Genomic DNA, 23,908 nt, shown 5'->3' on the forward strand with positions numbered 1-23,908 from the left:
GAGTTTTCAGTGCAGAAATTAATGAGAAACCATCAGGGAAGTTCATCTTTCTTACATTCTTCACATTTTATGAAAAACACACAAATTGCTATTAGTCAGAAATGGTGGCAATGTGACACTAGGACAAGCTATTTTTATCCTCTTTATTTGCTTTCTAGAATATTCAGCTAAGCTCAACAAATTTCCTGTCTTTAATTTGGATGACTTTAAGTTCTTGTATATCAGTGGTGAGAACCCCATCACCACCTAGGCCACCCCCTCAATGTGTGAAGACACTGGTGCATGATCAAAGGACTCAGAGATTACATGGACATCACTAAGGTCAAAAAACTTAGCAAACTACCGTTTTTTTTCAGTGCTGGGAACCAGTCCTCTGGCCAAATGAAGTTGTCATAAAGTTTATCAAGAGATGAGATTTCGGCCTTCTTTATATCCTTGTGGTTTTGGGGATTTTCCAAGTTTTTCTTAATAATCCTGTAACCTTTTCTAATTCACACCCTGTTTCCTTTACGGTTGAGCCAGTAGCTTGGAAACACAGGGTGATGCTAAAGGTTTCCTTGTACGTGACACTTTGCACAACCTTGGTCTCATGCTCCATGTGACAAAATTTCCCGCTGTTATCCTAAGGGACAAAGTGTTTGCATGATTTCTGCTTCTAGAGCATTCGAGGACTTTTCTCCAAAAATGAACTCCCAGAAACATCAATGTTCACCCCATTCCAAAAATAAGGACTATGGCTAAGGTGCAAAGTATAAAATCCCCATTCACATTTTTATAACTAAGGCTCTCTGTTAGGTTGATCTGAGACATTGGGAAGCTAAAACAGCTTGAGTGCCAGCCTGATTGCAATACTGACATCTCATGGCTAAAAGAAGCAGCTGCTGCTACTTCTCCTTTTTCTCCTCTTTCTCTTCCTTCACCTACTTCTCCTTCTTCACCTGAAAAGTATCCATTTCTATATGTATGATGTTACTGTGAAAGTGCAGAGTCTTACACCCAAGTGGTGGGTAACACCCATGGTCACTTCAGTGTGACTGGAACCTTCATTCACTTCAAAAGAGCCAGGAATTGAGCTCCTTTCTTTTGAATCTGGATTTCTATAGCTGGTGTGAAAGTCAACTGCTCAGCATCTTTTGCTGAAAATGAAAGCACTCTAAGTGTCTCACGTCTGGCACCCAAATTATGTAATTTGCAAAAATTGGTGATCAGTTGTAAAAATAGTTGCCTTAAACTTCCTTTTCCTTACAGATATGGATTTATACACTTTCTGTTGAGAGGAAAACTTCATTTCAGATGGAGCTGTGACAGGCCTTTAAGCCACAAACAAAGAAAACCTGGAAGACTGGAAACAGAGTTGGCGATGTAAAATTTGATTATGTGTAATCAGCTTCTATTCTAATGGAAAGGTATGGCTTTTTTCTTTCCTACTGTGTTGCAGTGCTGTGAGAGGATTGATGAAGTTTACCAAGCCCACTATACAGACATTGGTTTTTCTAGGACTGTATAATACCTTGAAATAACAACTTCAGTCCAATAGGTATATGATTGCAAAGATAAAATAATGGCATTTAGTTGTAACTTTTTTTAAGACAGTTTCTCCTTCCCTCAGATTGCTTAAATGCTTTTAATTTAAAATATTATTTATTTTTATAGATGATTATATTTTTTATATATTTATTTAAAATATTAATTTGATTTGTAGGCTCTGTATGTTGTAATATATAGTATTGTTTCTGTATTTTGAACGATTTTGCATAGCATTATTTTAAAGAAAGCAATTCACTGGATATTGAAATACTGAGTAGCATCAACTTTAGGAGGGGAAACATTTGCTAGGAAAAGGTGCTACCTACAACCCTCAAAGGCTGTGGACATTATTTTCCATTGTCAGAATGCTTTTAAGAGTCTGATCCTGAGAGCCTTGGCAGCTTTTGCTGAAGGAGGCAGAGGATTTTCAGAATTTCCAGACATACTGAAGACATGCATGAAGGAGCTCCTATGGAAATAGGAGCTTCTGCCTGAAAGAGTTTCAGGTGTGCATTATGGGCATTGCTTCCAGAGGAAATATGATCTTTGACTGTTACGAGCCATGCCAGAAAGGGAGGGTAACCCAGGTTCTTATTAATAAATACCTTGGGGTCGATTAGAGTGGAATGACACTGAGTGATTGGTGTTTGTAAACATATATATGTAGGGTTTATTTTAGAACAGTTTGTTTCAAAGGTAAACAGGTATGTTGCCATTTTGGGTGTTATCATCTTTAGCAATACAGCAATATTAAAGCATCTATAGCAATATAGCAACATTAAAGCGTAGCAATATAGCACTTATTAAAGCATACCAACATTAAAGCACCTTATAGCAATAAAGCTATAGTGCTATAATGCTATTAAAGCATAAAGTAAAACACCCATAGCGATATAGCAACATTAAAGCACAGCAATATAGCACCATTAAAACATAACAATCTACAGCAATAAAGCATTATTAAAGCATAGAGGTAAACTTAAGGAAATACATAAGGGAGAGAAAGGGAAAGAAAGGATAAGGGTGGAAAGATGTATAAAGCCACTATCCACTGGATCCAGTGATGAAACCTGGTAGTTGCAGCTTCCACGTCTGCTGAGGGAGACCATGGTCTTGGTCCATTGGTGGGGCGGGGGTAGGCCCACCAAACTCAAAGGTGTTAAGAGTTATTAAACACTTCCAGCACAGGTGGGAGCACCTTGTACCTCCCCAGGCCGAGGAGTTTTACAATGGATAGTGTAACAGGACATGTCACGAGTCCCTGACATCTCCTGACAGCTGCAGCTGCCTGTTGTGTCAGCATCAATCCTGTCCATCGCGGTCCGACATTTGAGTTGCACAGCTCAGGTTAGATGCACAGTTATCCTGTAAAGGGAGGACATTGGCATGATAAGAGGGATTCTCTCACCTTGAATGATTTGCCTCTTCTTAGCCTCTTCCCTTATACGGAATCGTTTGTAGCTTCAGGTGTGCACCTGCACCCAGGATAGTTGGACAGTGGCACCCGGTTGTCTGATCTGAAGGTCCTTTGGCAGTATTCAGGGAGGGTGGGCTTTGCTGGGTGAGCAGCTGCATCTTTTCAATCTGCAGAAGCCTTTTGGTGATCTTAGAATGTGTAAGGCATTAACTATTTCAGTCTCTGACATTGACATAAGTTTCTTTTGCTTCATGGGTGATGGTAAAGTGCATTCCTTGTTAAAAAATACCATTCTGAGCCCTGATGAGCAAATCACCAGTTAAGAGCAAGGAAAAGCAGAAGTTGGGCTGGGATAATGTTTATTTGTCTTTTAGAAGAGCAAAAAAAAAACTGTTTTAATGGACAAAACATGTTGAAGTCTGAGTACACTCAGACTTTTTGTCATGTAACTGAATTGAGAAACCTCTTCAGAGGTGCTGGAGCTCCACCTGCAGTCACTGCCCCTGAGCAAGTTGGGACCTTCTGGTGGTTTCTGGCAGTAAAAGTGATCGTGGTGTGGTTTCCTTAGGCACGAATAGGAAGTACGAAAATCCCACTAATTCTTCCTCCAATCTCTACAGGGTTTTTTCCCTTCATTTCATTGCTTAGTTGATGTGGCTGTATTTGGTGGGTCAGGAATGGTCTGTACTGGAATCCAGAGGCCTGGCCCTGTGGCAGCACAGGGTGGAGGGTTTCCTAGAGAAGACCTCAGCTCCCTTCTCTGCCCATGCGCCCAGGGGAAACCTGACATTGCAGGAGAGGTAGGCACTTGCCTGGGTTCAGACCTCTGCAAAACAATTAACTTGTTCCATACATTAGCATAGGGAGCATACAGAGCAGTAGGACTGGTGGCTTTAAGGCCTTGTGATAGAGACTGCTGTGGTTTTCCACGCTTTGCAAAGGAATGAATATTCTGTATGTTGAAACTAGAAAAATCCCTGGAGCAGTAGGTAAAGTGCCTTTGAGTCCTTCAGTGTGTGACCCTCTTCTTTTTCTCCTGCAGTGACATCTGATTCCATAGAGGAAATAGAGAGCAACACAGTACTATGTCCTGGGGCTTTTTAATCATGACATAAAGTGAGTGAGAAATAAATGCTACTGAGGGCTTTTGTGAAAAAGAGTTGATCTGGATTTTTTTCTCACTGTATGTCTTATTCCTTTGCCTGATGTCCTTGAGTCTGAGGATTTGATCTCTTGGTTGCTCTGAAATAAAAGCAGTGTCACCTCTGTAAATGGTGGAACCACTGTGAACTGTACTGTTACAGAAATTACTTGAATATGGGGAAGAACATGTGCTGTTTAACTGTCAATTTTTGTCACAGGGAACATTTGCCCATTATCTAAACTTCTTTCTCAGTACTGATGTTCTTGCCATCGAATAGGTCCCCCAAGTTCTTTTCCATGGCACTGCTCTCCAGCTTCTCATTCCCTAGTCTATACACAGCAGCAGTGCCCTGTCCTAGGTGCAGAATCCAGCACCTGCCCTTGTTAAACTTCATACAGTTAGTGATTGTCTATCTCTCTCATTTTTTGAGGTCTCTCTCTGCAGGGACTCTCTGGCAACGAGGGAGTTACAGACACAGAGAACCCATCAACTGTAAAAACATGCACATCTTTCTACAGTGCAAGATGGGGGCACATGGGGTAATGAGGATATTGGGGGAGAGGGGTGCTCTTTCTTTTTGAGGTACCTCACCACTGAGAACTGCTAGGCACAGAGAATGGGTACAGTCTGATGAGACAATGGGCAGTCTCAGCACATACTGAACAGAAGTGAAAGCAATTGATAGGCCATTATTAGTACATGGAGGTTTGGGTTCTCACCTGTACTCTGACAGCCTGGGGACAGAACAGCACAGAAGAGCTTCTTTGCTCTTGGAACAAACACGCTCATTGCAAGGAGTGCTCTATGGCAAAATTAGACATTCCCACTTTTCCCCTGCCATGTCAGGATAAAGCAGAACACTACAGCATAATTGTTGATCATCATCTAACTACTAATGAGACAAAAATATTTCAATATATTTGCCTGCAGCTGGAATTGCTAAGTCGCCAAAGGATCGTTCCTCCCTCATCTGAGTTTTGAATCGTTTTCACTTCCAGTCACTGAACACAAAAGAATGAAAGACACAATCCCCACTCGTTATGTGAATTACCAGCATTATGAGATGCAGGAAAGCTAACATTTGCTGGTAAATAATGCATTGTATGTCAGACCAGTAAGAACCCCAGCCACCATTCAATGTTTTGCTTTATTCCTCGTGAAAATGGTCTTGCTTTTGAAAAGCTGTCATATTTATAGGGGAGTGCAAGGTATATTTTGTTACTCACTTTAACTTTTACTTATGGGGATATTTCTGAAATCAATTTGGCTGTGAGAAGACTGTAGTTTACACTACACTGTAGGCATTAAGAAATCCCATCAGCAGATTTCCTTCTGGCAGTTCAAACCAGTATTGCAGGAAATAGCTGATATAAAAGAAAAACAGAGCTGGGGAGGGCGAATGAGACCAGGCATGGGCTTTCATTGCTGTAACTATCAAAAGCAAGGAAGAAATCTACAGTGACATATTTACATGAATCCATAATGACGTCTATGTGGAATGTACAATTCCTACTGAACATGCATCACAAAACTGGGAGGCAGCAAATTGTTATATTCTGAGAAAGGGAAAGCCCTATATTAATTCTATTTCTGTGTGAACTACTAAGAGGAGATGAAGTCTTCTCCAGTTTGGCATTATGCGTGTCCTGACCATGCATAAAAATACTCACTGTAATGGGATAGGCATTTTCCTGACCCACTTTTCTCAACCTCCCTCTTTGAAACTGATCCCATTTTGATAAACAATGAATTCACTGGGTTGAAGCAAAACCATCCTTGTACTCTGAGGGTCAGGCTCTCACCTGGCCTGTGTAAAATCCTGGGTCAGGTCCTTGTCACAATAATTACTTCACCTTTTCTTCCAAGGGAAGGAGCTCTGATCAGACTGAGAGCACACTGCCTTTGCAAGCATGAATCCAGGCACTGTCCTGTGGGATAGAGGTCACGATCACATTCCAGGCCTTGACAGAACAGAACACAGACTGCTCCTCTGTGGTGAACTTTTACCTCTGGCATTTCTTATTGCCTTCTCAGATGGTCTGAGAAGGACCAGCATAGAATAAGAACATTCTGAAGTCCCAAGTACTCCTTTGGAGAGGGAAAACTATTTCTCACTTGGCTCTAGTCATCATTTTGCATTCAAGGTGACATTTGCACTTCCCAGCATAGAGCTGGAGTTTGATGCTGTCTCTGAGGAACCAACAGGGACAGAGACCTCTCCAGGGCTAAAAGGACAGAGGTGCTCCCACATGCACAGTGCAAACTGATGTTCCAAGACAGCACTGGCACCTCATCTTGCAGCCCCATGGCCCACAAGAGAAACCTTCATCCAATCACCATTCATCTGTATGGCCCCCTTTTTCTGACCCTTACAATCCAGTGGCAAAAATAAGTTTCTATTAGGATTGTGCCATTTGCCTTTCAGTGGGTCAGAGCCAGAGGATGAGGCAAACTGTCCACTTGACACTTTGCACATGCCCTCTGTGGGTTAAAGCAGTGGTACCTTACATCCCCTTGCTAAGGGTGTAACAGGACAGGTGGACAGGATGTACCTGTCCCCCAGAAAGCTCTGGACTAAGATGGCTTGATGTGAGCTTTATCAGATGCTGTTGGTGCTTACCTAATCTAAATTTCAACAACATCAGGTAGCATCCCTCACTCATGTCACCAGGCTTGTGCTCAGGCTGGAATCAACCAGCATCCCATTTGACTTGGCTTGGCAAGCTCTTGACAATCAATGTAACTCTTCAGTAATAACAAAACTGTTTATGTGCTGCAAAAAACCCCCAACCTCCTCATCAATGAACCTGAGTTCTTTAGGATGGTGCTGAGCTACCCAACAGTGTCATGACCTTTCTGCAGCTGAACACACTCTGAGGGTTCCCAAAAGTAATTTTCTCATCCCGGTCTTGCTTGCATCTGTCATGAAATGTAATTATATCTCATCTAGTACTGAAATATAGCTTCATTAAAGCACATTTGCTAAGGTATAACCAGGTAACTGAGGTAAGGGATATTGCAAGGAAGGGAAGCTGATAGATAGGAAGTAGGAAGTGGAGTTAAAAGAGCAACGCAGCGTTAACTTAGAGAGATGAACGTGTACAGCACAGGAACAAACAGTAGCACTGAGAGGGGTAACCCTAAAAAAGTCTTAAGAAAATGCTGACGAGACGTCCAAAGGACCAAAAGTTCAGTTAGAATCACAGACTACATTACTTGTGGAAAGGCTAGAAAGTAATAATCACAGATATAAGAACCACCAGAGGCCCCATCTGCTTTAGGGCTCTGTTGCTTCAGGCATGTGCTGAGGCAGGCAATTTGCTGACTTAATATCTGGAGAATATCACTGAGCTGGGGTTTTGGATAAACAGTAATTTATTAGATTTGAGACTTTCACTTTCAGTTGAATATCACCTGCTACCCTTCACATATATGAACAGACTGCATAATGAGAAAGCTCTTCTGAGTGTTGCTAGCCTCATGCTCTCTTATTATATGCTGCAGGGATCAGGACATCATACTGGCAGGCCTCTAAAACCCTGTCTCTGAGTTTATGGTTGGAATAAGATACAAAGTAGCATGGGGGGATATTACTGTAAATGGGAATAATTTTTTTGTGACTGCTCTCGCAATGCTTAGCTGAAAAGAAGATCATAACAGAGGGTAAACCAGAAGTATTCATGACTATAAATGACTTTCTGTGCTCAGCAACCCGTCTCGTGTCAGGATGCCACTGTGCCACATGATGAACAAACATATTTCAACAAAAGATGGTCTATCCAAACCAACGTGATAATCAGGCTTGTGTGCTGACAGAGCAAAAAAAAAAAAGACTTCAAGAAATTGAACTGATTAGGTCGGAATTTGCCAAAAACAATATGTGTGTGTGTGTGTGTGTGTATGTATGTATGAGTAAGACACTGGGACATATACCCGGGCTCAGCTCAGAGGGTAACTTAGCCTTTGAAAACCTCAAAGTCTGGGGAAGAATGGAGTAGCTTCAAACCAAGCCTTGATTTGGATGCAACAGACACGATCTGGTCCTTTCAGGGGCTGCCAGGGGTGCTGGAACTGCAGCATGCACGTCATCCAGTCATACACAGGCCATGCACAGCCATTTTGCTTTCTTTGGATTAACAAGCCATCTGCTGTGCAGAGTTTGAGAACATATGACTCTTGGTGTGTCTCTTCTTGACAGGCTGCAGTGATCCATGTCTGTAAACCCATAGTCCTTCTGACCCATCCCAGTTGTCAGCCAGCTGGGCACAGCTCTTGCTGGCAGAGAAACCTGGAGACAGCAGCTTTGGCTTGGGCCCTCCTCTGGCCATTCCCACTTCCATAAGTGGCCACTGACTGACAGATGGAGGAAGTCTACACTCATCCAGGCAGACAGACGCTCTAATGCACCTTTACTTGGGGCATGCACTGATGGCTGAACTCTGAGGGACAAGTTTATCTGGTAACTGTTGCAAAGAAGAAAGCACAAGAATGCAAGTCCTTTCCAGCCACCAGGTAAAATATTGCTGTCTTTTTACCACCATCCTTCCTACCAAAATATTAAACCTAAAAGGCCCAAATTCTGACCTGCTTTGTTGTCTTCACCATCTGAAAAAAAAAAAAACAAACCCAAATGAAAGCTAAGCACTAGCTATCCATGAAAGCAAAGACAAATCAAAGAGCTCGGCGCCTTCTAGTGGGCGTGATGAGCCAGCTGCTGGTGTGGGATGCAGAGCAATGGTCTCCAGATGACACCTCACACCAGCTGACTAACCAAGAGCTAATCCTGACAACTCCACAGGCTTTCTGTTTATCTGCAGGCATTGGAATCCCTTTGTATTTTTCTCCATCTGCAAAAATGAAGATAACAGTTTGCCTCGTGAGGATTCAGTTTACACACTGGAAAAGCCTGTGAAGATGTAAAGATGTCTGTAAATGAACACATTTCTAATGAGACATCTTTCCTTACTAAAACTCCTGCACTGCCAACTAATACTGCACACGTGCTAATGTACAGTGCCCCATATGTGCATAGTGAAGGTGGCATGTAACCTTGTGATTTGCACTTTTAAGGTAGGTTTTGAACAACTTCCAGACACCATCTACAAAACCTTTATGCAAAAGGTAGCATCCACTGCCACTAAAGTATCCAGCTAGAGGCCATAACTAAGAACAGATTGAGAACAATGTCACCACCTTTCAGAATTCAATGCCTGAATGAACCTGGCAGAGTGGAGTAACTGAGGAGAGTCATTTCCTCACCAGTACTTAAGTATAATTTTTCATAATGTCCCACAGCACTAACCAAGCTTTCTCTATTTAGTGCATTTAACCTTTCTTCTTCTCTGAGAAACCTGTATTCAAGGAAGGAGTGTAAAGATAATTTCTGCAAGGGTTCCTTCTATGAAGAGCAAGAACTAGGAAACAAGGAGAAGGTGTTGTCTTTGTAAAATGCCTAGGCCAAGCTCTGTGGTCCCAACAAATGCAGAAACTCACTGGAGCAAGCTTTTTACACAACAGCACGCAAAATCCACTTTGCTGACTAAAGTTAGTTCACTACAGAAAGTTCACTATAGCATACTTTAGCCCAAGAAGAATTCCCTACACCCTCCAAAAGTGTTTCAGAATGCATTGATTAGCAGGCTTTCCAGACACATGGGTATTACTAGCAAGTGCTATAGGATTTTGTGTGTATGTTAGCAAAACATAAATCAGGTAGTAAAGCTCTCAACAGGTAGAGTCTTCTACCTGGGTGCGAGACAATCCTTCCCTCTCTGTCCACCACCCCTTTCACAGGTGTCTGAACACAGAGACCATCCAGCAGAGTAGCTACCTTCTCTTAACTTTTTCCTTACAATTAATGTCTTTTTGGTTACCATATGTTCCCTCAAACAGAGGCATCAGCTTCAGTTTCAGCGGAAGTCCTTTCAGCAAAAGGACTGACTATCCTTCAAGAAAACTTGCTATTTGAGCTGATTTGTCAGGAGGAATCATCACTGCTGTAAATTTGATCATAAGTAGTCATCCAGCTGCTTTCTCACACATCCTCCTGATTCTGAATGTAAGTTTAAGGAGACACAAGGTTAAAGAACATCACCTGCGTAAGACAACTATTCTTAGCAATACTTCTTCCTGGTGAATACATCAAGTCTTGTTTTAACTATCGTAATGCTCAAAAGGATGCTTTAAGATAGTCACTTCACTGCCTGCTCACATCTGTGACGACATACCACACTATTCTAGGCTTATTGCCCTCCTTCAGCCCTTGTGTTTTGTCCCTGAAATTCTGCAAGTGTGAAATTCTGCTGCAAATTCTGTAAGTGAAGCCATAGAAAGTTGTTCATTGTCTGCACTTCCTTCTATCATTTCAAGCTCATGTTCCCCCTTACCTGGTTCATAATCGATACCCTCCCCTTCTTTCTAAGGAGGACGGTAAAAGCCCAGCCTCTTCATGCATTTCTGCAAGGCTTGGGTCAGAGCACTAACTTCTCTGCTATGCAGCAAGACGATAAATGACCTCTGGCCTTTAAGTGAGAAAGGTGATCTAATAAAAGCCTGGAGCCGTCTGAAGTCTCTACATCAGACAGGACTCCACCTCATGAGCAGCCACCCAGCCGTGTTCCCAGGACTTGCAAATTACAGCTGGCTTGTCTGGTGCTGACAGCATATGAAGGCAAAAGCAGCATTTATCAACTTTTAACTGATTGAACACATCAATGCAATTAGGGAGATCTAGGCAAGCGACATCAGGGAGTGTAATTTCTTTCCACAAGTGAGTTTGACAGAGTATTTTGTGTTCTGATGTAAAGTGCAAATGTAACATCAGGTGCTATTGAGCAGTTTCATACCAGTGCTTCTATGACCTCAGTAGGATGAAAATACTAAGGAAAAATGGAGACTGAAAGCCTGTAATGGTAGGAAACCACATGTGGCTCTACAGGCCAAGCTTCGTGGGTTGACCCATAGCCTTTTCCAGAGCCTAAAGTGGTGGGGAAATGGTGAATGACTTTGGAAAACAAGGATGTGGAGAGAAAACTTGTCTAATGGAAGAAAAACAGCACAGAGCTAAAGCTCTTTCAGTGCAACATCTCTGACCTCTCTACTTCATCTGTTTTTGACAGATGATGACTGCTGCCACTTAGAAAATCTGACCTCAGTGTGTGTCAGCCCAGTAGTGTGACCTGCTCCCACCCCACCATGCAGCTCCAATACAGGCTCTACTCCAGCCATCTGTGTTGAGTGGAAAGGCCACTTACTAGTGTACCAAATGAAATAAAATGACTCTTGAGTCACGTGTGCTAAGATACCTTTAGGTATAGAGGTCAGCACTAGATTACAAGCCTTCTGTTTTCATATGATCAAGTTAATGGTCACTGCCAGAAGCAAGACATCCCAGACACTTCGTGGTTCACCCATATTCTAACTAATAATGATTTGAACATAAGGTTCCAACAGGAGAAAAGATTTTGCTGAAATTACTTATTTTATTTTTTTTATTACCCAAAATAGATTATTGGGTTTAATACTGATTAATAGTGGAAAAAAAAAAAGAGTGGCAAGACAAATTGATCCGACACTAATTGCTACAGCCTGCTGTTTCTAGGATAGAAGCTTTCATATACATAATTTGTATATTTGATAGTTAATTTTCTCTATATATCTTACCAAGATCCTCACAATGACAAGTAATTTGAGGCATTATAACTCAAAAATATAACAGCAGCTGTGTTAATTTTTCCCCTTTTGAATATCTTCATCCTTGAGCCCAGGCCCTGAATTTCCAACAGCAGCTCTTTCCATACCCAAAGTGAAAACAGCCAGCAAGTGTTAACCCCTTCAGTGGGGCAACTATAACTTCCCAAAGAAGGATCTTTACTGTTTCATTGCCTGGATCCAATGCAGACTGTACAGCGGCACTGACTGATTCTATAACTCAAATTGTTAGCACAATTTTTGTTTAATGTTAAGTTCAACTAAAGTATAAAATCCAAACTTTCTGCTGTGCCTGTTTTAACTTCTCCGCCTTTGCATATTTCCAGGCTTGGACTGCTTCATTAGTGCCTCTTCTACACTGAGATTTTTCAGATCTTTTTCTTCAAAGCATCTAAGATACTCAGGTCATACTACGGAATAATGAGTAGTCAGAACAATTTCACAGAGTAGCTACTCTTGGTACTATAAAGCTACACAGAGCCAAACACTGACCCCAGAAGTCACTTCTTTCTCCACCGCCCAGAAAACTCACCATCGTTCCCATAACTCACCACATCAGAGCCCTCAAAAAAGCACGTGGTATGAATACTTCATGTTAAAACTGCACACCTTTAAGCTCTATGAGGCCGGCTCCACAAGATTCTTCTTTAAAATGTTTCAGTATTCTCCAGTTTCTGCAAAGGTCTATACTCAGCTGTGGTGCATGAGAGCAGTGTCACTTTCCTCATACCTGCACCTTCTCTTGGTACTTGTTCTGTACTCATGAGTAATAAAAATGTTAACAGTGCTTACAGTTCAGAAGGGCTTATTGGGTTGAGGCAATCCCCTGCAAATGGAAACAGGATACCCTGGATGTCCCTACGGAAATTTTTAGAATACAACCCTGGAAACTTCATGGGACACCTAAGTTTCTGCAAAGGATGGAGCTGCTTCAAATGGGCACCAATTTAACAGATGCTTTCTGATTTCTCATTCTGACATACGTTTTCTTGTTGTTTTTTATTTTCTAAACTTTGTCTCCATAAGTAAAATAATCAATGTACCAGCATAATTTTATAACTAAAACTGTGGAGATATAAGAACATCCATGTGGACTATTTTTCACTCTAAGTTACTTTATCCTAGTAGTATGACCATAATTCCAAAATAATTTACTTTAGATCAACAGATTTGCTTTCAGCAGGATGCTGGATCTGTTTACCACAGATAAAAACACCCAAAGAAAAAAAGCAAACAAAAATTAAACACACTGAGTATTGGAAAAGGCATGATTAGAAAAATCTGACCTTTCAAACTGAGTTGTTTTTGCAGACAACACCTTCCATCTGAGATGTCCAGAGAATTTATGACTTCTTTTATTTTGTCTGTAAAAAGCCTGTTTGAAACAATTGCCTTTTTCCCACTTTAATTCACTTCCATATTTCACAAAACAAGGTAAGAGGTAGGCACACTGTAACTAAAGACTTGAGATCAGATGATACCACAACAGCAAAAGGCACACTAGAAATACCTGCATACAAGAGGGCAGGAGGGGGGAGGAAGACTGACTGATGAATTTGATAAATTCATGTCTGTTTTGATGGACAAAAGTAACTTTTGTCTTTCATTGCAGTAAAATATTGTACCTCTACACAATAGAAAGAAACACAAATAGTGACAGAGCACATGTGCATCTCTTGATGACTCTGTTTTGGATGTTTATTTAAAGGAAGCACTGAAACAGGGAGGAGCAAGCCCTGTGCACTTCAAACACAAGGAAGTCTTACATTTGACTTTGACCTGACAGAGGAACAGTAATACAGGATAAAAATTGTTGTTCAACAAAACTACTTCCCCATCATTAGAGTTCACATTCCTGAAAGGTAACTGCAAAAATACAGAAAAAAATAGATTTGAAGATATGTAAAGAAATTAAAAGGCCAGACAGCTCCTGCTAGGGACACAAATCAGATCTTGAAGTTCTGAGAAACAACACTCCTCATTCTGCCTCAATTCGAGGTAAGACAGGAAGAATAAGATTTCCAAATGCAGAGTCTTGAGTTATGAAGTATCCTGAGGAATGTGCATGTGCATGCTGGAAAGAGAAAAGAATTTGTTAAAGCTTAACTCCCTGTAGCACTGACATAATTTAAGACTTCAAGGCTTCTGCAGCATTAATTATTTATTTCTCTCAGTCTGCTCCTCAGTTCTGATAGTCAAATTCAAACCCAGCATTTTAGATCAGTCACACTGGAACAGGGCCCATCAAGGCAACTAACTTGGACATCTGCTGCTGTTCTTTTCAGCAAATCCCATGGAGGTGAGGCTAGTGGTAAACCAACTCCTCATTTCTCTCCTTTGCCTAGACCCCATGTTTCCACTCCCGTCTGTGACAAACTCAGAGGTCTTGATTTGTGACAGCTACCACAGAAATTGCCAGAATTGTGCATGACTGTCCCACAACCTGAGCCTGCATAAACAAACAGCATGTGACCAGACACATTTTGGTACAACATGGGACACCAGCATTCTGCTCACATGACATTTATATGTTTGTTCACCTGACGGGGGTACTGTAAGATGGCTGTGGACAACCTTTGTGCAATCCTACATACCCCTTTCCTGCTAGTTTGCTAACTTACTGGACTCTGGCAAGTTAGATGGCATGCATATTCCTTCCTTCCACCACCAGGGAAAAACCCTACTAGATATCAAATTTAGATTGAGCCAGCAGTGTACCTTTGCAGTGATCAAGGCTAACTGGCACAGTGGGCTGCATCATCAACAGCACAGCCAGCTGGCCAAGGGAAGCTATTTGAGTTCAGTTTGAGACAGAAACTGGAGGGAGTTCAACAGAGACACAAAGAGACGGCTGTGGGGCTGGGTGGAGCTCTTGACATCCAAGGAGATGGCTTTTCAGTATCTGTAGGTGCAGGGCTGCACGTCTAAACCAGGGCCAAGCTAATAACTGACTGTAGTTTACCTGCAGTGCAGCCTTCTGCTGTGCTGCGATGTGCTGTTGCTCAGCATGATCACGGAAATCCTTGTTCAGAGGTGATCTTGCAAGTGCAATGCTGCAAAAAAGAACAAGATGGTATCATACAGACCAGAGACAAAATGAGTCCTTGCCATTCTAGCCACAGATTCTGTGACTTCCTCAACTCACGGCTTATTTGACTCATGGCTTGACAGTTGGTAATTACTGTTTGGAATTGCTATTCGATATAAGAGGAAAAAAGGTAAATGGAGAGACTATAGCTGTATCATTTGAGACATAAACAACTTATGCCAAACTGCACATGAAGCCTATAGTGGATTTTGCTCATGGGTTGAGTCCCACTGAAGTCAGTGAAACCACTGGGGTGCAGCATTAGACAATGTCAGCAATTTTTAAAACAACAGTTTGGTGCTTTCAGTGCTACTCAGTCACCAAGAGACTGTTCTAAACAACTGTGATAACCAGAAGCACTAATAGGAGTTCTGCAAGACTTCAGTAAAAGAGTAGTTCTTTGGCAGCTGGGCACCAATTCACTATTTATGGTAAAGGAGTTTTCTGTTGATGTTAACTGAAATAATGATCCTCTGTTGATAGCTGGGAGTACCTGAAACTGATTTAGCTTATCTATCTTAGCACAGAATATGTAAGGTTTCAAATTAAAATTTATAAATGGTTTTTCTTGTCTTTCAGATCTTAGGACTTGTTTACCTTCTTAAGCAAAAAAAAGACATAAAAAGCATCCCCAACTCTATATAAGTAATGGATTTAAATCAGTGAGGACTGCCATTAGAACTGTATCCCAACACAATTCACAACTACCTCTGAAATTGTCACTAGAGACACACTGAAAGCCCAGCTCTCCTCAGTCACAGAGAAAAAAGTACAAATGACAAGGGATCCCAGCAAACTCATCAACTGAACTTTCCCAGCAGCTTCAATGTCAACAGCTGATTTAGTAAATGAGTTTTTGAAAGGCAGCCACATTCATGAAAAGATCTTTAGCCAAATCTATGCCTAAATGCGTAACAAAAGCTAAACTATTCAAAGGATTGTTGCTTATGACAAATATTAAGATAAGCTTCACTGATAGGGAAAAGTACTATTCAGTTTATTTAAAACAGTATTTTCAATTATTTTGAAGGTATTTATTTTGCATTTAATCTGTACCCTCTAACTTTTCAATATTATTTCTGTAGATAATCTTAAAGCTTCATCATAAGCTGACACTTTTCAAGGGAGGTCTTCTGTTCTTGGATAGAGGATTCTTGTGCCAAGGCCAGAAATCATATTAACTCGTTCACCCTTACACTGTCCATTCCCCTATAGTCCTTTAGGTAAATCAAGCTCTTTCAGTCAAGTCTGCAGAATTTTCATGGTCTCATTTGTGACAAGTCTGTGGTCCAAGCCCTTTGGCACAACACCAAAAAACTGTCGGCTTCTCAAAAATCACACAACAGCCCACCATGCCAAAGCAGAGAGCTTGACTGCTGCACTGCAGGTTCCCCCTGCCCCCACGTTCAAAATTAGTAAATTCTAATTATGCTTACTAGAATGTAGTGTTATTTTTCCCTAAAGAAAAAAAGAAAGTAAAAAAGCACTTCTGAAACTCTGTCAGACTTGTAATGACATACAGAAACACTGTTGCCAGGAGTCAGGGGTTGTACATAACACCACGATATTCTGATTTTCGTATCAACAATTTTGCTTGAATAATAACTGCATACAGTTACTATTAATAACTGCACATCTCACTTAAGAAATCTAACTCGGGCAATTTCAAGTATTATGCATGCTTTTTGACATTATGAAAGAATTAAGTGACTCTGAAAAAGAGCAGCCCTCGGACTGTATTCAGAGTACCTGACTCCTGAACAGATGTTGCCTGTTATGCTGTGTCTAGAATATGGCACCGCACTCACATCATGCTAACCCAGAAGTTTGAGTATCTCAAACTCTCCATGTAAATTACTGCGTGATTTTCTAGTTACTGATTTATGATGCAAATCTTATCTTTTTACCTTGTACGGGAGAAATTCCAGTAACAGCCCTTAAACTCAGATTAGATTATTACACTTTACAGTGTAGAATCATCCTTACAAAACAGCATCTTTTATGAGATTATCTGCAGTAACATAAACCGGCTTTGTCTTGCACATAGGGAGTTTCAAGAATAACTCAATTCTGCTGTAATTGTTCTTCTCTAAATGCACAGTATCCTGAACCTAATGATCTGCTACTTCCACTCCTTAGAGCATTTTAGCTTAATAATTAAATGCTTTCTCAGTGCCTGCTTCCTAATTTTGCATTATCATAGACTTTAGTACACCTGAGTAAGCATATCTGCTTCTCCCATTCTCAAATGGAAATTATGTAAGCCTAAAGTCAGGGGGTGTGAACAATTTAAAATAATAATATGTTCCTAAAGAGAGCCATGTCCCTCTGCCTTGTTATTAAGGATGGTCAGAGAACATTTCTGATAAGTATTTGTGTAAGTTTACAGCTCACTTGCTATTTTTCCTTTCATGTAATCAGTGATGTTCAAATAGGTCTAAGAACATAAAATACCTGGCTCCAGGGTGATTTGTGGAAGACTGGTTTTGCATAAGTAACTTTCTCTTCTCCTTGTCTAGTTCTGCCAGGATTGCAACCCTATTTTTATTCTGGAAACCTGGTGGGAATGACAGAAAAATATTAGAGATATTTATTTTATATCTGTGACCCAACTCTAACCTTGAGGAACTATAAATCCCTGTACAAAATTACTTTAAGATGAATACACTAATCTTCCAAGCTTTGTTACCATTTGAAAAGGCTATTAATATAAATAAGCTTCATTTTTCCTTTTCTCATTTTGTAACATGCAATAGCTTCCATAAGCTATCATCACACATATTAATACATTTTAAAATAGAGGCTTCTAACTCAAGTTAGATTCTACCCCTTCCCAAGCCAGCTCTGGAGGTACAGTGAAGGTACATGATCAAATACTTGTCTTCCAAAAAAAAAGGTGAACTTACCAGGCTGTAGATTTAAAATGGAGTAACTGGATGTTCAACTCAATGATAACAATGGAGTAATATGCTCACAGGGCCTAATTTCTCATGTCAGAGAACTCAAACTACAACACAAGTACTGTGCATGTAACAGGTAAAAATGATCACTAAGCTTGCACGTGTTTATACAAACACTGTCTTTCATTCAACCTATGCAGAAAGGTTTTAGTATATATATACTGATGTCCTTACATAAACACACTACCCTTATTGTGAGGATGATCACAATGCTGGAGTAGAGAAGCAAAATTAAACTGTCTGTACACAATACGAGAACATTTGGTTTGTAAATCATTCTCCCAAAGAGACCCTGTATATTACAGAAGGGGTCAGGAAGCAGAGCATTCAAAAATGCCCAAAATAGCTGCTGTCTATGTATTTTTCAAAGCTGCCTTCTAAGTGAAAACATGGCAAAGCTACTTTATGTACTTACACAGCATTCTTATATAATAAAGGTTCTCATTGCAGTCAAGCTATCTCCTTTACTTCCTCCATACAAAAAGTCAAAGTCATTCAGACTGGACACCGCTGTGTGTTGTGCTCCTGCCCTGAGCACTGTTTTAGTGACAGCACTAAAACGTGGTAGCCCACAAGCTGTTAAGGCCAGACACTTAAGGAGAGCATTAGCATGTCAAGGTAAAATTATTTATTTTCAGTAGCTGCACTCAAAGTTCATTCCCTTTGAGAGACCTTCTGTTCAATTACATTATCCAGTATTCCTTTCATCTCAATGGCTCAGTGAAGGAGATCATTACCAGACAGAAACCTTCACCTCTATATAACAACTTGCATCCATTACTGCCTTGCTATCAAATCCTCACCTTTCTTTTTTACTATGCCTAACATAGGCACCCATGTACCTCAGTGTCTCAGGCATTCTTAAAAGGAGCAGAGTCTTTTGATTACAAGTTATGGTAATAACTATAACTAACACACAAATAAAATAATAAATAATTATTAAAAATGTTTAAAATAGTATTTTTTACATTTCTTAATAGAATTTTTTTTAATTACATTTAATTAACTGCTAATTTTTCTGTCTCCTAATCTCTCCTTCCCACGTTCTATTAGCTTCACTTAAACTATCTTGTAAGTGCTTTGATTCAGGTCATCAATGTTTCTCTGCTTTTCAGGTATTGTACATTATCTCCTTTTTGAAGACCTTGGACTTGCAATGAACCTGGAACATTAAAACACAGCTGAACGTGTGGTCTAAAACACATAAAGGCTGAGAAATCTTCCTAACAAGCTAGGATTCAACATTTGGAGCTGCAGCTAGCTCAGGTTTTACATTCTTGTAAATTCTGGAAACAATGCCTTGACAGGATGACTGAAGCACCCCTAAGAGGGTCTGAGCTTAAGCAATCATGTCTATATGCTGATTCTACACAGTTTTCAGCTAAAAAGCTTAATGCCTGACATATTACTCAGCAGCCTTCTGCTACTGCTTGCTTACCCTGAACTGCGTAAATCTAAATGTATGCTTGGAATTCAGATGATACAGTGACTGAGGAAAGAAAAGGGAGACAACTTTTTAATAAAGGTTGTTGTGAGCTAAAAAAGAAAGATAAATGTGCTTAAATTTATCATGAAGCAGATGGTATGATTCAGAAAGGCTTGAGACATTTTAAATGCTGTTTTTAAACTGTGATCAGAAACAGTTGAAGATTGTCACTGTCTTCCATTTTAAAATGACTCTTGTTACAGTATCTTACGGTAGAAACTTTACAGGGATTCAGAAAAAAAAGCAAGTATTTTTAATTTCTTTCCTTACCTCTCTACTAAGAGCTTTGTGGCGTTTTTTTTTCTTTGACTGTCTTTTTTTTAAAAGTTAACAATGGAGGGGGCAGAACATGAGAAAGCCAGTTTACAGAGAAAATCTGGCATCCTTACAAAATACTTAATCATATCTGGCAATATATATAAGTAAGACTTTAATTTAGATTCTTCTCTGCCCAGGCATCCAAGACAAACTTGAAACACTTATAAAAGTTTCCTACTTCAATTATAAATAATTTTTCATCTGTAGATTTGATATGTCTGTTCTGCTTTCTAGTACTAAAACTGTGGACATCCAAAAAACAAAAGCCATCCTTAGTACAGACCGGATTCTCATCTGTGAAAGGAAGTGGAGATTTTCAAACACAGGAACCTCTTTAAAAAGCTGTAAGTTTTGACTTCCCTTGATCGGGCTGAGTTGCACTACTATTTTGAGTTTGAACAGCTCGTGAATATTGCAGTTCATTGATATTCTTCCCTGCTTTAAAGACACAAGAGTCCTGACACAAAATGACCCATTCAAGGCAGCTAAATAGATTATTGGCAGTGTCAGATGTCAAACTGAGCATCTAGATTCTCAAATAACTCTCTAACATAGACAAATCAGGTCATTAAAAAATTAAACCCTTCTGACACCTCTATTTCTGACATCAGGAATTGTATCTGTGCAGGAGCTAAAAGATTACTTCCACCATGTTCTGCACATGAAGGCACAAAATCAGAGAAAGTTGTTAAGTCCTGCTGAGTGATACTGGTAGTTTTAAGAGCTCACAGCCAAGTTTCACTCTTTAACCTGATCCTAACACCTACTCTTACCACCCTATCTCACTAATATTACGTCAGTTAGTTCTAATTAATTCTGCACAGCAAGAAACAGTACTACCTTTATCTTTTTTAAAGTTCTTGCTTTTCATCGCTTCTTTTCCTCAGTTTGTTAGTTGCTAAAAAATTCACAGTATATGTAATTTTTTTCTAAGATACATTATTTGTCATTTGTCCATAGATGTGTAACATCACAAATACTGCCAAGTATGGCTGCAGCAGTAGTGTATTTCTGAGCACCTGGAAGTAATTTCTGTAACTAAGAAGGTGACTTCCACCCCCCAAAGTGTACCACTCTGGTCTATGAGCTCTGGTCTGGACAACACACAGCATGCTAGAAGCTTTTCCATTTCTTTCAAATGCTGTAGCCAGGCTCATGCAATCAGTTCCATGTGGCAATAACAGCCTGAAGTAAGGTTTTTCATTCAATTCTGCTTGGTTTTGCTGCACTCATATGCAGCTCCTCCTCAGGTGCTTTCCTAAGAGGTCAATGAATAAAAGGAAGTCCAATCCGCAGAGTCTTAACTTTTATAGTTCAAGTCTGTAATCAACAGAAAACTCAAATGAACTCCTAAGAAAATACCTGGCACTGATTAAAAGCACAGCATTAACAAGATGGTCTACCTGCGTAGAAGGCTAATGTTTAGTTCACCCCTACAATTCTGCTTGAGTAAGTGCTACCACTCATAAACCTTCCAGTGAGTGTTTCAGTAAATCTCTTCCTTTTGCCCACAAAGAGAGATATGGCAGAATGAATTGTTTGAACACTGCTAACACATGTGCCATGAAGCAACCTAAAAAACGCAGTGTTTGTCTTAATCATTTTCGCTCCTACACTGCATCTGGCCAAGATAGAAACCCTGAACTGTTGTATTTACCTGTTCCTTTCTAATTTTCCTAGTTGAACTATTTATAGCCTTATTTGGTAATTAAACTTGACAGTGTTTCTTGCCTGCTTAGTACAAACAATTTTCACATGAAAATTACACGGTTCCTTTATTTAAGTCTCTAAAGGATATCTCAAATATAAAAACAGATTCCAAGACTCTATTAAATTTATAAGACTCTGGAATGTGGAGGGAAGCAAAGGTACTGTGGTATCTTTGGGTACTTTGGTACTAAAGGTACTTTGGGACTAAAATCCCATCCCACCTTTCTCAGTAAACCAACATATTTACGAAAAAGCACCTTCTAACTCTCTGTGACAACATTCCATTCCTTGCAATGATGCTCACTTGTTATTCACAGAATAAAGCAGGATTTACCACTGTGTACCAAAAACTTCTCAGAGTTAAAATTTGCGAACAGACAACTATCTGCAATCTGTAGTACTCCTCTTCCAACACTTCACAAAATCTCAATAACTATTCCAAAAACTACCTTCTTTTTGTCAAGTAGCAAGTCAGATGTGTCTTTTGATCACATTCATCTGGTGCCCCTCAAAGTATCATCCAGCAACACACAGTTTTGCAGGACTGCTTTGCTGGAAAAGGACTCACACAAAGATGTGCATGAAGAACTCTCTGATTGCCAGGAAACTGAACACAGAATTCATTTCTCATAACCAAGTAAGCAAAGAGCCATACCTAAGAAGCTCCCTTTTCCTCAGCTCTTCTATAAAAGACAAGTCTTAGAGTCCCACTAAGGTTTCCAGAAAACACCTCTAGAGGGCGATTTAAGACCCTCCTTCAATTTACCGTGTGACACCCTCAGCTTTCTCTAACACAGGTGCCTCGGCTGGATAGATGCGCCACTGCCATGTTTTTAACGATTTTAAGGATGCAATCCACATGCCTCTTTGTACAAAGAAACATTTAATTGCAGTCAGCATTATGATTTTAATTAGCTTTTCCTCCTAGGCCTGGCCACTTTGTCTGTCCTTGGACAGATATTATTGTCTGGGTCTTGCTGTTTTCATCATGACATGGAATGCATTTGTCTTCTGACTGTTCCCTGATGTTGAGTGCAAGTCATGTTCAGTATCAAGTGTTGGAAGCATCTGAAATAAGCTTCAGGAAATGATCACAGCACCACAGGCATGGCAGATACTTTCTAAACTGAACATGAGAGTATGTTCAGTAATACAGAGCTCCCCAGCCACCAGTGGTCTTTTTCAACCCTTTAACGTGTGTGTGCCTTCTCCCAGAAGGACTGCTGCCATTCTGCTGCCTTCAGCCCCACCTCTCTTCCCTAGCCTGATCCTTCCATTAAACAAAGTTACAGTTATAGTGACTTCACTGACATTTTGCACACAGACTTCTCCCTTGAATACTTAAGTTAAAACCTACCTTGTCCTGAAGGATTTGCTGCCATCCTTCAATTTTCAGCCCTTGTTTTATTCAACTGTAGTCCAAACCTTTTAACCCCCACAAATATCTGCAAAACAGGCACAACGTAAGACAGACATACTCCTTCAAAAGAAGAGGCTGGATTTCATTCTCTTAGAGATTTCATAAACGTGGCAACTGTCAGAGAGCATAAGCCAAACACAGCATACACATTGCTTAAAAGGTATTATACAGTTTATATTGTTCTGATTGAAACTGTGAGCCTGAAATATCAAGAGCTTCGATCAATTCTTTTTCAGATTCTAGTAATTTCTATTAGTAGTAATAATAATTTCTAGTAACTCCTATTCTAGTAAGAACAACCTTTAGAGTTATTCTGGAGTCACACATGGGTTCTCCCACTGAACTTCTTCCTGACAAGGTATGTCAGACTTCATTTAAGAATCACATTAAACCACTGTAGTCCTTAAACGCTAAAGCTTTTGAAGACTTCGGTTTAGGCTCCAACTCAAGAAAAAAAATGACTGTCTGAGGAGAATTAATTTAAATCATGGATACAAGGCCAGCCGAAGGTGGCTGCAGCTCTGGCAAAACAAAAAAGGAGCCTGTTCCTCGTCACCTCGAGCCACCATCAACTTCTGCTCCCATCCAGGTGCCCGGCGGCGGAGAAGCCCTCCGGCTCAGCCGGGCAGAGGGAGGGACGGCAGCGCTGAATCCCGCGGGAAACCGAACCGGGAGTCTCAGCCAGGCTCCCACGGGAGACCAGGACGCTGCCACGCCCGGACGCGCGGGTCTCGGGGCAGCGCCTCAAGGGCAGCATTAATTAAGCGCAGCGACAGCGGTCGGGACGCGCTTCTCCCAGAGCCAGGGACGGCCCGACCCTCTCCGGCCTCCCCCGAACCTCGGGAACGGGCTCTCCCCACGCGCCCAAGCGATGGACAGACTCTCCCGTCCTCGCCGTGCGGGCGGGGGTGCTCCGTTACCTGCGCCCCGCTCCCACCTGTCCGAGGGCTCGGGGCTCGGGCTCCGTGCAGCCCCGCCGTCCTCACCCGCAGCGCAGCAGCCCCATCGCCATCTTCCCCCGCCCGGCTCCCCCGCCCCCGCCGCCCGTGACGCGCTCCCCGCGCGACGGCGCCGCCCCATCCCGGCACTGCCGGAAGGGCCGGGCCGAGGGATCGGGATCGGGATCGC

General features: G+C 41.0%; 1 protein-coding gene and 1 long non-coding RNA gene across 2 annotated transcripts in view; both read right to left on the reverse strand.

Annotated features, from left to right (window-relative positions):
- Positions 1 to 2,167: 2,167 nt before the first annotated feature.
- LOC126646975 (uncharacterized) overlaps positions 2,168 to 23,908 on the reverse strand; it is a 70,290-nt gene continuing 48,549 nt past the window's right edge. Inside the window, exon 2 of the long non-coding RNA XR_007630483.1 lies at positions 2,168 to 3,002. This is a non-coding gene — a long non-coding RNA (uncharacterized LOC126646975). The remainder of the gene's footprint in view (positions 3,003 to 23,908) is intronic.
- On the reverse strand, positions 13,467 to 23,811 carry INIP (INTS3 and NABP interacting protein). The gene is made up of 5 exons (XM_050328775.1): positions 23,718 to 23,811; positions 22,718 to 22,805; positions 17,341 to 17,443; positions 14,761 to 14,851; positions 13,467 to 13,872 (listed from the first exon to the last, which is right to left on the reverse strand). Exons 2-5 carry the CDS (start codon positions 22,740 to 22,742, stop codon positions 13,777 to 13,779), a joined length of 315 nt encoding a protein of 104 aa, XP_050184732.1. The 5' UTR covers positions 22,743 to 22,805; positions 23,718 to 23,811; the 3' UTR covers positions 13,467 to 13,776.

This window comes from Myiozetetes cayanensis, unplaced genomic scaffold (genome assembly GCF_022539395.1).
Source record: "Myiozetetes cayanensis isolate MyiCay16 unplaced genomic scaffold, myiCay2020 scf4, whole genome shotgun sequence".
NCBI classification, from domain to species: Eukaryota; Metazoa; Chordata; class Aves; order Passeriformes; family Tyrannidae; genus Myiozetetes; species Myiozetetes cayanensis.

What these genes read in the sequence shown, in the direction of transcription:
- INIP (XM_050328775.1), bottom strand. Translation starts at nt 22,742, where the DNA reads ATGGCAGCAAATCCTTCAGGACAAG. An exon ending in AGCAAATCCTTCAGGACAAG is followed by an intron (nt 17,444 to 22,717) that starts GTAGGTTTTAAC and finishes CATTCCCACCAG; the next exon opens with GTTTCCAGAATAAAAATAGG. An exon ending in AGCAGAAGGCTGCACTGCAG is followed by an intron (nt 13,873 to 14,760) that starts GTAAACTACAGT and finishes TTCTCTTTCCAG; the next exon opens with CATGCACATGCACATTCCTC.